Below are 12,679 nucleotides of genomic sequence, written 5' to 3' on the forward strand. Positions count from 1 at the left end.
ATGGGGAGGAATATGAAACAATGCAAGGCAGGTTGCCCCGTAGAACTCATTAAAAGTTAACTTTGATTTAGTTAGTGAGTGGTAGGGGACCCTACAGTTTCCCAGCAAGGGATCTTACTATGTTGGAGTTCTGTGTATGTGTCTTGGTCTAATATATCTTCAATTATTGTAGTTTTAAAAGCTTATCCTTTAGTAAATAAACAAATAAATATTGGACCTTTATTAAATAAAGGGGGGGGGTTCTTAGCAGCTTTGTAAGATGTAACTTTTGAGCCACAAAGCGACATGCTTTCACCTGAGTTGAGTTCTCTGAAAAGAACTCGGCGTCTGCAGGCGACATTGTGTAGCATGTCTGTGGCCCATGCCCCAATCTGATGCCCTGAACCCTTATGCTGAGCCTTGGAAAAGTCAGGTTTGTAAATGAGGATCACACAGGAGCACACACTCCATTCACAAGAAATGCTCGTGACTGGGAAATACAGGCAGAACACAGATTAATGTTTGCCAGGAAAGGAGGGTGAGAGTGAGAAATGGACTCTGAAAATAGGCAGCCCCCCAAAAGGTACCACCAAAACCCTGCAAACATTCTCTAGTCAAAGGCTTTTAATACTTTCGCTTTCTTTCTCTATGGCCTGTTTCTTTCTCCACGCCCCATCTCAGCAGAGGCTAGAGCGAGCAGCTGCGTGTTTCCCCGCCCCTCCCAGCCCTACTGTGATTAAAGAGCCAGCAGAGTCTAGCCGGCTGCTGGGCTAAGCTACCAGGACACCTAGGCTGCAAATTCCACATTGAGAAGTCTCAAAGGTGGTAAGTGAGGGCGCTTGTTATGGGCTGTGAGACCAACAGCGGTGAGGTTTACAAGGTCTGGGCTGAGACCGGGAGGAAACCCCGGGACTGCAGAGTTAGAAAAAGAGAGAGTAGACAGATGGTGTCCGATGGGCATTTAAAAAGGCGATTCCTCTAGAAACTCCAGCTGGCAAATGGCAGCAAGCCTGGTCCCGGGGCTGGAGTCCTAGAGCTGTCTTGGCTCCTCCTCAGCCAGACCTGGGTGCTGCAGGGAATCAGCAGCCTTCTCTGCCTCTTTCCTGCTTCCTTTCGGATCCTACCACCTGGACAATTTGTCTGCCTCTGCTCTCTCCTCGAGGATCTGCTTCTGTTTCTGAGCCCTTTAAAAGACCAGCAATCTCAGCTGGACGGTGGTGGCGCACGCCTTTAATTCCAGCACTCGGAAGGCAGAGCCAGGCAGATCTCTGTGAGTTCGAGGCCAGCATCAAAGCTACACAGAAAAAACCCTGTCTAGAAAAGCCAAAAAAAAAAAAAAAAAGCAATTTCTAGTACAAAATTGAGTACTCTTCATTTCCATTTTTTAAAATAATTCACTCAGTATTGACAGAAAGCCTCCTATATCCAGAGCATGCTTCCAGATGCTTAAAATCAGGGTGCCAGACAGCTCCCTTACCTTCAGAGAGCTCCAAGTGTGGTGGAGACACAGTCAGCAAGAGAAAGGACTGCACTTAGGAGTGATGACAGAACCGGCTGGGGCAGTGTCACTAGGGTAGCAGAGCAGAGGCCCTGAGGTTGCCCTGCCCCAGTGAAGGAGGGAAGGGTGAGTAGTGTGAACTCAGTGACGGAGAAGGGGTACATGACCTTCTGGGTGGAATAAACGGCACTTCAAGGATTCAGAAGCAACTTTAAAGGGATGAAGATGGGCAGGAGTGTAGGGGTCGCACAGTAGGTCAGATGAGAAGACCAACCAGAAGGCCAGGCATTTAAATAAAGCTGCCCCAACTTTCCTGAAGAGCCTTTGGGGAATTATAAGGACGAGTCACAGGATCTGGGCACACTCTCAGGATACTGTGTCCGTCTGTCTGGGGAGAGGGAAGAAGTATGGGTTGTGATGTTCCCTGAGACTCCCTAGGCTATTTTATTGTCATTTAAGCACTGTAGAAAGTACTCGGGAACACACTTCCAGTGTTCAAACGTAATATGACAGTCAGAGCACAGCCATGGGATGTACAGGGTCTCAGATTTGAGGTAAGTTGTTAGGAGCAGTCACTTAGTCTGGGCCAAGCTGTCCATTCAACTGGGAGTGAGGTGTGCTTCACAGAGAAAGAGCCTGGTGCCATTGCCTGATCAAGGCCTCCTGAGCAGCCACTGCAGGTGGATGCTCCCTGCTGCACAGCAGAGCTGGTGACACCAGCCTGTCTTCGGGTCTCATTCAGCATCTCCATGTCTGTCCTGTAGCAGCTGCAAATGCAGAGACTCTGTCTAATGCACACCTGGACATCTCAGAGGAGTCTTCACAGGCAGACACAGAATGCAGCTTTGCTGAAGCCAGGCTAGAGGACCTGGATGCTCACGTCTGTTTTCTTCTTCCTTTCCTCTTTTCCTCCTCCTCCTATTTATCCTCCACTCCATCATCTTCAGAGAGAGGAGCTGCTGTGTATGGAAGGAGACTAGAGGCCACCTCTCTCAGCTGGGTCCTGATGATCTGACCTCTACCTATGCGGATGACACAGACGCTAGTTTGGTCTGTTGCCATGACCACACTTAGATAATAATCCTAAGATTGGAAGGACTGTGACCAAGAATGAATTTTAAAATCCTATTTTAAGTACTTATGAGCTTGGAAATGAGAAGCAAGGCTAGAGTCCCACAGTCCCCTGAGTCAGGTCAATGAACCTTCTGTGTTGAGTACCATTTATCCTTTGTTTCCAGACCCTGAATCATGAATACTCTGTCTGAAGCAAATGGCAACTTTGCCATCCACCTTTTAAAGATACTCTGTGAAAACAACCCTTCGACAAATGTCTGTTATTCTCCCATGAGCATCTCCTCTGCTCTGGCTATGGTCCTCTTGGGGGCAAAGGGAGACACTGCAGTCCAGATGTCTCAGGTAAGCTGTCTGTCACCCCTCACCTGCTTCACTTGCCTAAGGGCTGCTGAGAAGGGAGTTTAGGAATGTGCTCACACTGTGTCATGGGGCAGGGGCCAAAGAGGAAGGGATAATGAGTTTTCCTCAGTGATAACTTAGAGGGAACTTATTTAAGAGGCAACGAGTTTTTCACAGTAATAACTTAGAGGGAACTCTCAAAATTTTGTTCAGACTTCACTGAGAAAATGGTGCATAAGTAATTTCACACCAATCTTGGTGGCACAGGCCTTTAGTTCCAGCTACTAAGGAGACAGAGACAGGAGAATGCCTAGTTCAAGACCAGCCTGGGCAACTTAGTTTCAAATAAAAAAGTTTTTAAAAAGATGGAAGGAGGGTCTTAGGGTTATAACTTAGGCTCAACCCAAGTACAGCAAAGGAAAGCAAGGAGTTGAAATTATTTGAAACATAGGTTGCTAAGATCTATTTTATTTTTAGAGCAACAGACTTTGTAATTATTCATTGCCAAAGAAGGTTAATTCCTGCTTTATTTTTATTTTTTCCAGACAGGGTTTCTCTGTGTAGTTTTGGTGCCTGTCCTGGATCCTGCTCTGTAGACCAGGCTGGACTTGAACTCACAGAGATCCGCCTGCCTCTGCCTCCTGAGTGCTGGGATTACAGGCGTGTGCTCTAATTCCTGCTTCTAATTGTGTCCAACCTGCCTTGCATAGCTAAGCTACTGAAGGGGGGTAAAATGTGTATAGCTGGTCCACATCTTGACTGGACACTATTTGGGGCTACTTTATGAAGCATCCTGTGGGCACTGCAGGTGATTAAGAATGGGTTTCTGACCTCAGGGGTTTCAAGGCAGGCAGGAGGCATTTGCCTGAGAAAAAGCCCTGTGCATACACTGTCCCAGTAGGAAGTAGTCACTGTTGCTCTGTGGTTTGCCAGGACTTTTTCATGAAGACCCTTTCAGGTATAACTCCTCATTTTTATCGTCTCCAAACTTAGTGAGTGCATGAGGACATGAAGATGAAGACATAGAAGAGGCTTCTTCATAATTAATCTTTATGGTCTTTTACAGGTTTTACGTTCACTAATAAACACAGAGAGCTTGTGTATGTGTGTGGTTGTAGGGTGTGTGTGTCTGTGTCTGTGTGTGTATGTGTGTGTATGTCTGTGTGTGTATCTGTGTGTCTGTGTTTGAGTGTGTATCTGTGTGTGTGTGTGTATCTCTGTGTGTGTGTGTGTGTGTGTGTGTGTTTACATGCCTATGTGTGCTTCTTTAGGCAGAGGACAGGCATAAATGCAGGTGTCTTCTTTCCGCAGTGCTGGGATTACAGCCATACCCTAGTGGCCCTGTCTTTTCATGTGCAGAGTGAAGATCCAACACAGAGTCTCATGTGCTTCACTACCTGACTACTGCAGCTTGAAAATTCCGTTCGCAATCAAAATGTCTCATTGCTGAGCTCATAATGATTTATTCTTTATTTATTAATGATTTCCTTCACAGGCACTTGGTTTAAACACAGAGAAAGACGTTCATCAAGGCTTCCAGGGGCTGCTCAGTAACCTGAATAAGCCCAACAAAAAGTACGCGCTTAGAACTGCCAACAGACTCTTTGCAGAGAGCACTTGTGAATTCCTCCCAGTAAGTTGTATCACTAGAATGACATCAATTATATTCAAATACTTGTTGCTATAGATCACAGAGAAAGGACCCTAGAGAATGTGATGAAATTAAGGATCAAGTTCTAGCCAGTGTGATGGCATACATGTATGTCTTAGAAGGCTGAGACAGGAGGGTCATGAGTTCTAGGCCAGCCTACGCCAAATAGTAAGACTCAACTCCAAAAACTTTCCCAAATTCTATAATGATACTTTGAAATATTTAAAATTTGACAACTTATACTTTTTATTTATTCAAGTTGGTCATTCCAACTTACGAAGACATAGTACATGAAGATGTTTATTGCTTAAAGTGACATCTACACTCATTTTAGTTTTGTTTTTTAATGCCATAGTATCAGAAGTTTGGGAAGCTTGCTGACACTATTTTGCAATGTTACCTCACTGAACATTTTTCTCTCCAGACCTTTAAGGAGTCCTGTCTTCAGTTCTACCACTCAGAGCTGGAGCAGCTGTCCTTTGTCAAAGCAGCAGAGGAGTCCCGGAAACACATAAACACATGGGTCTCCGAACAGACTGAAGGTCAGGATTTCAAGTTATTTCACACCCACATTCTTGTCCTTTTTCATCCACCCCTCCCTCCTCTTCCCTCCTCTTTCTCTTAACTTCCCTTCTCCCCCTCTGACTAATCTCACTGTTATTTCAGAGAGTCAAAGGGATGCAGACCAGCTAGGCCACATGGTATAATTTAGACCTCAGTGAATTCATGGAGATTTTACTCAGACACTTAGACTTTAAAAACAGAGTTGTTTGTGTATTTTTCTAAGAGAGAGGGGCTGATACAAATGTCCTGAGAACTCATGGGCCTGATTTCCAGTCTAACAGATTGCATTAGAAGACAGGGGTGGTCTGCAGTTGGCAGGCCAGGTGACTCCACCATCTCTGAGATGGAGATGCATGGGTAGACCTTGCCCATAATCTTGCCCTGGGCTAGATCTTCCTACAGTCTGTGTTGCCTCAGCCCCCAGCACCTTTACCTCTGAAGAGGATTCCTGTTTTCTGCTTCCATGTTTCCTGCCTCACATCCCTCACCTACATTTGATGAAACTAGACATGATTTCCTCTGTCAGGGCTGCTCAGTTACATTGGTCTATAAGAGTCTCCCATTTGGGGTTGAACCTTATTTGTTTTTATTTCAGAGATGACATGTTCCAGCATTGGTCTTGGAGATCATTGAGATCATTGTCTGATATTTGAACCCCACAGATGCCTCTGTACCACTAAGTACATTCCTATTGCTACTAACAGATAGAGTATAGAGTGAGTGTCTTTTTCTTAAAAACTCAGCAATCATTTGTTAAAACTTGGCATGACCATGGAGGGCTAGATTAGACTCTATGCTTAACATTAGTGTATTGGTCAGGGTTCTCTAGAAGAACACAATGAATCCATATTACAGAGGTGATTTAATAGATTGACATACACAATACAGGCTGAGTAGTCTAACAATGACCATCTGCATGTGGAGAGGCTGAGAATCTGGTAGCTGCCCAGTCTATGAGGCTGAAAACCTTACCAGTCTCAGTCTGGCATGGAAAGCCTAGAGGATTCCAGAGAGTTATTAGTCTTAGTCCTCATGAAGGCCAAAGCAATTAGGTTCCAGTGTCAGCTGAAAATAGCAGTTGCAGAAATGTGAACAGTGTCGATGCACTCACCAGCAGGGACTGAGGCAGGCAGACCAAACAGTGCTGCTTCTCTCTTGGTCTTTATATCAGGGCAGCACAGGAAACTGTTGCTCCCTTGGGAGAGTGTCCTCTCCATTAGTTACTCTTTCTGGGAAATGTCCTCACAGTCCTGCCCAGAGACAGTTCTCTTGGTTGATTCCAGACCCAATCAACATGGCAACCAACATTAGCACTTGCGGGAAGCCCTGGATCCCTGTGACCCAACCCCTTCCACATTTCCTGCTTCTTTGTTCTCCATCCTGAAGTCATTTTTTTTCTGCCTTTCCCAAACCTGCTTTCCTTGAGAGACTTAGAAGTCTTTCACCATTCTCATCTTGGCCATGTTCCTCCTGTGTCCATGACCTTGAGCCAAACATTGGTATGTTGTGTTCATTTGTTTTCAATATGTTAATCCATATTCAGCATATGTGAAAACGTGATGCTCGGATATGCCCTGATATCATATCAATTTATTTCTCACATGTGTATAACATGAACCTGAATGAAGTCTCTGCTTCCTCAAAAGGGAAAATTCCAGAGTTGCTGTCGGGCGACTCGGTTAATTCAGAGACCAGGCTGGTTCTTGTCAATGCCTTATATTTCAAAGGAAAGTGGCATCAACCATTTCATGAAGATTGCACAATAGAAATGCCCTTTAAAATAAACCAGGTAAGGAACAGTGTCCAAAGGTTCGTGACAATGTGATGAGATTGAGTAGAAGGGTGTAATTGTGAATGTGTAGCTCTGGGGCTCAGTGGATCACGTGTCCTGTGTGGGTGCTGGACTTGGTCCTCAGCCCAGAAAGAAAGAGAACAGGAAAACACAGAAAACCATTTGAAACATTTATTTCTGAATGAAAAGTTAATCTCTAGAGAAAAATGATAGGAATAGAGTATTTAATACCTGTGTTACTTTACATTTTATTTGTGGATCTTATATGTCCTGATAATTTCTCATAAAACCGTTGCTTCAACCTAATTCTAGAAACTAAACTTTCCTTTAAGTTCAAGAAAACAGAAACTTATGTGTTAAGATAGTATAATACATTTATGGAGCATGAGACAGCGTAGAAAGGAATATACAAACATTTATTTAATAGACTATTTTTAAATTAAAATAATCACTTTAAATTATTGGTCAATCTATTATTATGAAGCAGTATGTATTGCTTTCTTATATTGAAATGGAGTGATTAAGATCTCAGTCTTAATTGTAGTATAATTTGAATTAAAGCAGATATTAGAATGCTTCTCCAAATCCCAATAAAATACAATTTAATGCAGTTTGGACCCTTACCAATGTTAAACTCCCCCATTCCTTTTTTATTAGTGATAATTTTAAAAAAGCTTTGTGAAAGAATGAGAACTTTTATTGGGAAATTTAATATGTATTATGTATGGTCTATAGCAAATTTTTATGTTTAATGTACCACTGTAATTAAAATCTTCCCAGATGGCCTACTTCCATACTTTAAAAAATATTGTTGGACTATTAGAACAGAACCACTGGGTTAAATCACAAGAAGATTCATGAAGTTCTGTCCAGACAGCCCCTAACTTTTAAAGAGTTGACAAGAACTGTATGATTATGATGGGTCATCAGACTGTAATGCATCACAAATATACATGGAGATCAGTCCAGAAGGTCCCCAACTTGTAGCCATTTAACTGGGATTTTCCTTCTCCCTAATGGGCTATCAGGATAGAGCTCTGCCCTAAGCCTGTGAGTGTCTGTGCTCTGGAGCCCTCTGCTCTCTGATGGGTTAGAAGATTGTGACCCATCGTGAACCTCTGAGCATGTGTGCTCCTGTTTCTAGGCTGTTTTCTGAGAGGATGTACCTGTCTGTAGTCCCAGACACATGACTATGACAGTAATCCAGTCTATTTGAAGAAAACTTTTCTGTTAACTATATGCTGTTTCCTTAGATATAATTGTTGACCATATTAAATGATCAAAATCCTGCATCTGATATGATGGTCATCTTTCCATTAGTGTAGCAAACTATCTGCGATAATCAACTTAAAAGAGGAAATGTTTATTTTGGCTCATGGTTCCAGAAGTTTCAGTCGGGTCAGTTTTTCCAGTCACTCCAGGTTGTGGTGATACAGTACAACATGGTGGAAATGCATGGTGAGGGCTTGTTGACCTCACAGCAGTCAGGAAGCAAAAGAGAGAAACAGGAAAGGGTTGTAGTGCCAATATCCCCTTCAGGGGCACCTCTCCCCAATGCTCAGCTTTTTCTCATTAGGCCTAAATCCTAAAGGTTTGGCTAGCTCTCAGTGCCAGTCTGTGGAGAGGAGCTTTGGAACATGAGCCTTTGTAGAACATTTTAGACCCAAATACTAATATTTGAATGCCACATTCCTTTTTCTGGATAATGCATAGTCTTTATGTAGTTAGTCCTTGTCCTGACTGGGGTGTCTGTTTGTTTGTTTGTTTTGTTTTGTTTTGGGTCTGTGTGTGTGTGTATGAACTTGACACAAGCTAGAGCCATTTGAGAAGAAGAACTCTGCATTGAGAAATTGCTTCCATAAGATTGGCCTAGGGCAAGTCTGTTGGTCATTTTCTTGATTAGTGATGGGTGTGGACCCAGCCCTCTGTGGCTAGTGCCAGTTCTGGGCAGGAGGTTATGAGGTACACAAGAAAGCAGGCTGAGAAAGCAATGGAGAACAAGCCAATAAGTAGCACTCCTCCAAGGCATCTGCATGAATTCCTTCTCTGACTTCCCTCAGTGATGGAATGTGACCTGAGAGTTGTAAGATGAAACAAACCCATCCTTCCCATATTGCCTTTGGTCATGGTGTTTCATCACAACCATAGAACCCTATCTACAACAGCCCCATATCTGCTCACAACAATTATTTTTAAGGAAAGCAGGAAGAGGCTGGCAGACATTGATTAAGTGGTCACTGAAACATAAATAGTGTTTGCATTGTATTAATTGGTATTAACTGCAGCTCATTTGGAAACCTTCTGAACTCTCTCAATGGTATCTTTTATATTCTGGATTCTTCTGTTCAGAGGGAGGAAAGACCAGTACAGATGATGTGTCAGGAAGACACTTTTAACATCGCCTACGTGAATGAAGTTCAGGCGCAGGTGCTGGTGATACCCTATAAGGGCATGGAGCTGAGCTTGGTGCTCCTGCTCCCAGATGATGGTGTGGACCTCAGCCAGGTGAGGCGGGAAAGTCTGTAGCAGTTACCACTCTAAATGTCTATTAGAAGAATCCAGGGTCCCCATTGTCCTTCTTCATTAGGACAGAACTCAATGTTTTTACCTTTCCAACTGCCATTTGAGCGGGTGGTACTCACAAACTGAGCCTGGAGCTGTGTGCAGACCCTGTATTTGGGGATCAAAGCTGTGTCCAGGACTCCCATTGTGGGTTGTGTGACCTTGAACATATGACATAACTTCATTTCTGGAATGGGACATGGTTTCTGAAAGGATGAAATGAGGACAACTAAGACAGTGAACTTAGCACAGTACTTAGAACATAGTTCCCCTCTGTAAATATAACCTAAATCATGATCTTTGCTAGTATTTTATTTTAATATCTGAGAACATAAAATAGGCAGAAAAAATACTGCACTTTAACTTCAAAAAGTGGAAGAGGAGGGATGCCAGCTGGTGAGGACAGAGTCAGAGACATCATAATGGCACATCTTGGTCTTCCTTGTGACAGGATACCCCACAGTGTATCAGCCATCCTCTGAATGGTGGGTAATGGAGTGTGCATGACCTAAGGGGTCTTTGTAAGCAGAAGAGCTCCCCTGGCTCTTCCCATCCAGCTCCCTCACTGTGGCATGGCTTCTCTAGGGTGTTAGTGTTTTGTCACTGGCAAAATGCCTGACATGGATAACCCAGGATAGGAAGGATTTATGTTGACTCACAGATTTGAGGTTTCATTTAAAGTTACTTGACCCCGTCAATGGGTTCCATGGTGACAGGTACATGTGGCAGAGACTACAGACCTTTTAGTAAACAGGAAGCAGAGAAAGGAGAAGGGACAAAGGACCAAGGATGATCTTCATAGGTACATCTCCTGTAACTACTTCCTTCATTCTGCTAGAATTCCTCATGCCCAAATTATAGATGTCTCACTAAACATCACCACCAGCTTCAGAATAAGGGTTCTCCATGTGAGCTTTAAGGGAGAATTTTACATTCAAACCATTAACAGCCCACAAAACACATAGAATCCTAGCCTGGATAGACCTCCCTTCTAGTGTGGCTCACACCAAGCATCTTTTCCAATTTTTATTTTATTTTATTAGCATCTATGGTTTATTGTCTTCAAAACTAAGTCTAGATCAAGAAAACAAAAGCAAACATAACCTAAACCATAATCACCTGGACATATGGACACCTGTTAGAATAAAAGATGTCTCAGAAATGATTTAGGAGAGGACAGCCAGGTCTTCCCAACCCTGGGCTACTTGGCTTCCATGCCCATGAGGGAAGCCATATACAAGCTAGCAAGACAGTGGGACCCTCACACGGTCTCACCATGTTAATCTACAGTGCCCATGTAGGATGATGGTGGGTATTGTGAGTATGAAGAGCCTATGAGACTCTGCATAAGACCTCATCTGTGAATCTGAAAGTCTCTAATTCTACTTTGCCAGGTGGAAAACAATCTCACTTTTGAGAAGTTAACGTCCTGGACCAAACCAGACTTTATGAAGAGAACTGATGTTGAGGTTTTCCTTCCAAAATTTAAACTACAAGAGGATTATAACATGGAGTCTGTGTTTCAGCGTTTGGGGATGGTAGATGTCTTCCAAGGGGGCAAGGCTGACTTGTCAGGAATGTCTCTGGAGAGAGACCTGTGTCTGTCCAAGTTTGTTCACAAGAGTGTTGTGGAGGTCAATGAAAAAGGCACCGAGGCTGCGGCAGCAACTTCGGCCATTGTTGACTACTGTTGTGCCTGTGAAGTCTCAATATTCTGTGCAGACCACCCCTTCCTTTTCTTCATCAGGCACAACAAAACCAACACCCTCCTGTTCTGTGGCAGGTTCTCTTCTCCGTAAAGGCACATTTACTATGTGGGAAACAGTTACTCCTACAGCTTTGTGAGGATGGGCATGTGGGGGACACCATGTTCCAAGATGAGGGCACTTTCCTCCTGGCAGCCTGATCTTAGGATGCCCACATTCCTCTCCCCTATCCTGACATTCATCAGTGCCCTTTGCCAGGTCACAGGATCACAGAGTGGTTGGGTTTCCTGTTGTGTAAACAACAAAGGAGACAAACATTTCTCACAAGAGAGACTACAAAGTTCTCGAGGGTGACCCTCAATCAATGCCCCCTCACTGCACAGACAAGCCATGCCAGCTCTACACGCTGTCCTGTCCTGGCTCCTTGACTCTCGCCATCACTCGCCTTGACCTGCTTACATCAGAGTAAATGCTTCTGTGGATGATGACAGCCACTGCAGTTTACTAGTGATGGGTCCTTAATGTTCCTTTTAACTTTATCTTTGCTGCCCACCACTCACCTGGTATGTGCCATCACTGTGTTAGGCTTGGGGACAGTGGAGACAGTGTGGTCCTCTAACAGCTGGCCTTTACTATCTGCTTTCAACTTATCTAGCTTGGACTGCCATATGTTCCCTTGCAGAAGTCATGCTTCTGTAGACCATGTTGTTTCTCTGTCACTATCTGTTATAGTTAAATTCTACGAAGTCCTTAAAGGTTATTTCAAAATGAATTTATTTTTCTCACCAACCATGTGTGCACTTTGAACATTAATTTGGCCACTTAGAGTGGTTGCTTTATCTGTTAACCTTCTCCATCTTGGATAATCTCCCAAATAGACTCCATGGTTACCAAGGGATGGGGTTATATCTCACTATGCTCTACAGCCTATCCTGTGCCCCCTCCAAGCAGTTATAAGTGATTTCACCGTGTGAGACTGACATAATGGGGCTGGAGAGATGGCTCCGATGTTCTGACTTCTACTGGCTCCTGTATGCAGATGGTGTATGTATCCTCACTCAGATGCACACACATACAAGTATGTTTAAAAATAAAGACATTTTTAAAGAAGAGTGCCATATGTTTATTTGATGGCTGGATAATATCTACTCTTCAGCCCCCAGAAAATTCCTAGAGCTTATACAAACTTTCAAAAAAGTGGCAGATTAAAAAATTAACACAGAAAAATCAGCTTCATTCTTATCTGCCAATAACAAGCATACTGAGGGAAAAAACAGTCAAACAATCCCATTCATAACTGCCTACAGAAATGGCTTGGAATAAACCTATCCAAAGAAGTGAATGACCTCTCTAATGAACACTTTAGAACACTCAAGAGAGAAACTGAAGAAGACATTAGAAGATCGATTAAACTCTCCTTCCAGGCTCCTGGCTTGGAAGAGTCAACAGTGTTGCCATCTTACTGAATGAATCATACAGATTCACTGCAGTCTCCATCAAAATGTCAATACTGT

General features: G+C 43.5%; 1 protein-coding gene across 1 annotated transcript; it reads left to right on the forward strand.

Moving 5' to 3' along the window:
• Window positions 1-674: 674 nt before the first annotated feature.
• On the forward strand, window positions 675-12,277 carry LOC114701221 (serpin B9-like). Its single transcript, XM_028881219.2, has 7 exons — window positions 675-804; window positions 2,716-2,893; window positions 4,386-4,523; window positions 4,966-5,083; window positions 6,752-6,894; window positions 9,247-9,402; window positions 10,854-12,277. The coding sequence occupies exons 2-7, from the start codon at window positions 2,726-2,728 to the stop codon at window positions 11,256-11,258; spliced, it is 1,128 nt and encodes a 375-aa protein (XP_028737052.1). The 5' UTR covers window positions 675-804; window positions 2,716-2,725; the 3' UTR covers window positions 11,259-12,277.
• Window positions 12,278-12,679: the final 402 nt, after the last annotated feature.

The sequence above is a fragment of the Peromyscus leucopus genome, chromosome 5 (assembly GCF_004664715.2).
Source record: "Peromyscus leucopus breed LL Stock chromosome 5, UCI_PerLeu_2.1, whole genome shotgun sequence".
NCBI classification, from domain to species: Eukaryota; Metazoa; Chordata; class Mammalia; order Rodentia; family Cricetidae; genus Peromyscus; species Peromyscus leucopus.

Excerpts from the sequence above, each read along its gene's own strand:
- LOC114701221 (XM_028881219.2), top strand. The coding sequence starts at position 2,726 with ATGAATACTCTGTCTGAAGCAAATGGCAACTTTGCCATCCACCTTTTA. Across the intron at positions 2,894-4,385 it reads CTGCAGTCCAGATGTCTCAG|GCACTTGGTTTAAACACAGA; the intron begins GTAAGCTGTCTG and ends TTTCCTTCACAG. Across the intron at positions 5,084-6,751 it reads GGTCTCCGAACAGACTGAAG|GGAAAATTCCAGAGTTGCTG; the intron begins GTCAGGATTTCA and ends CTTCCTCAAAAG.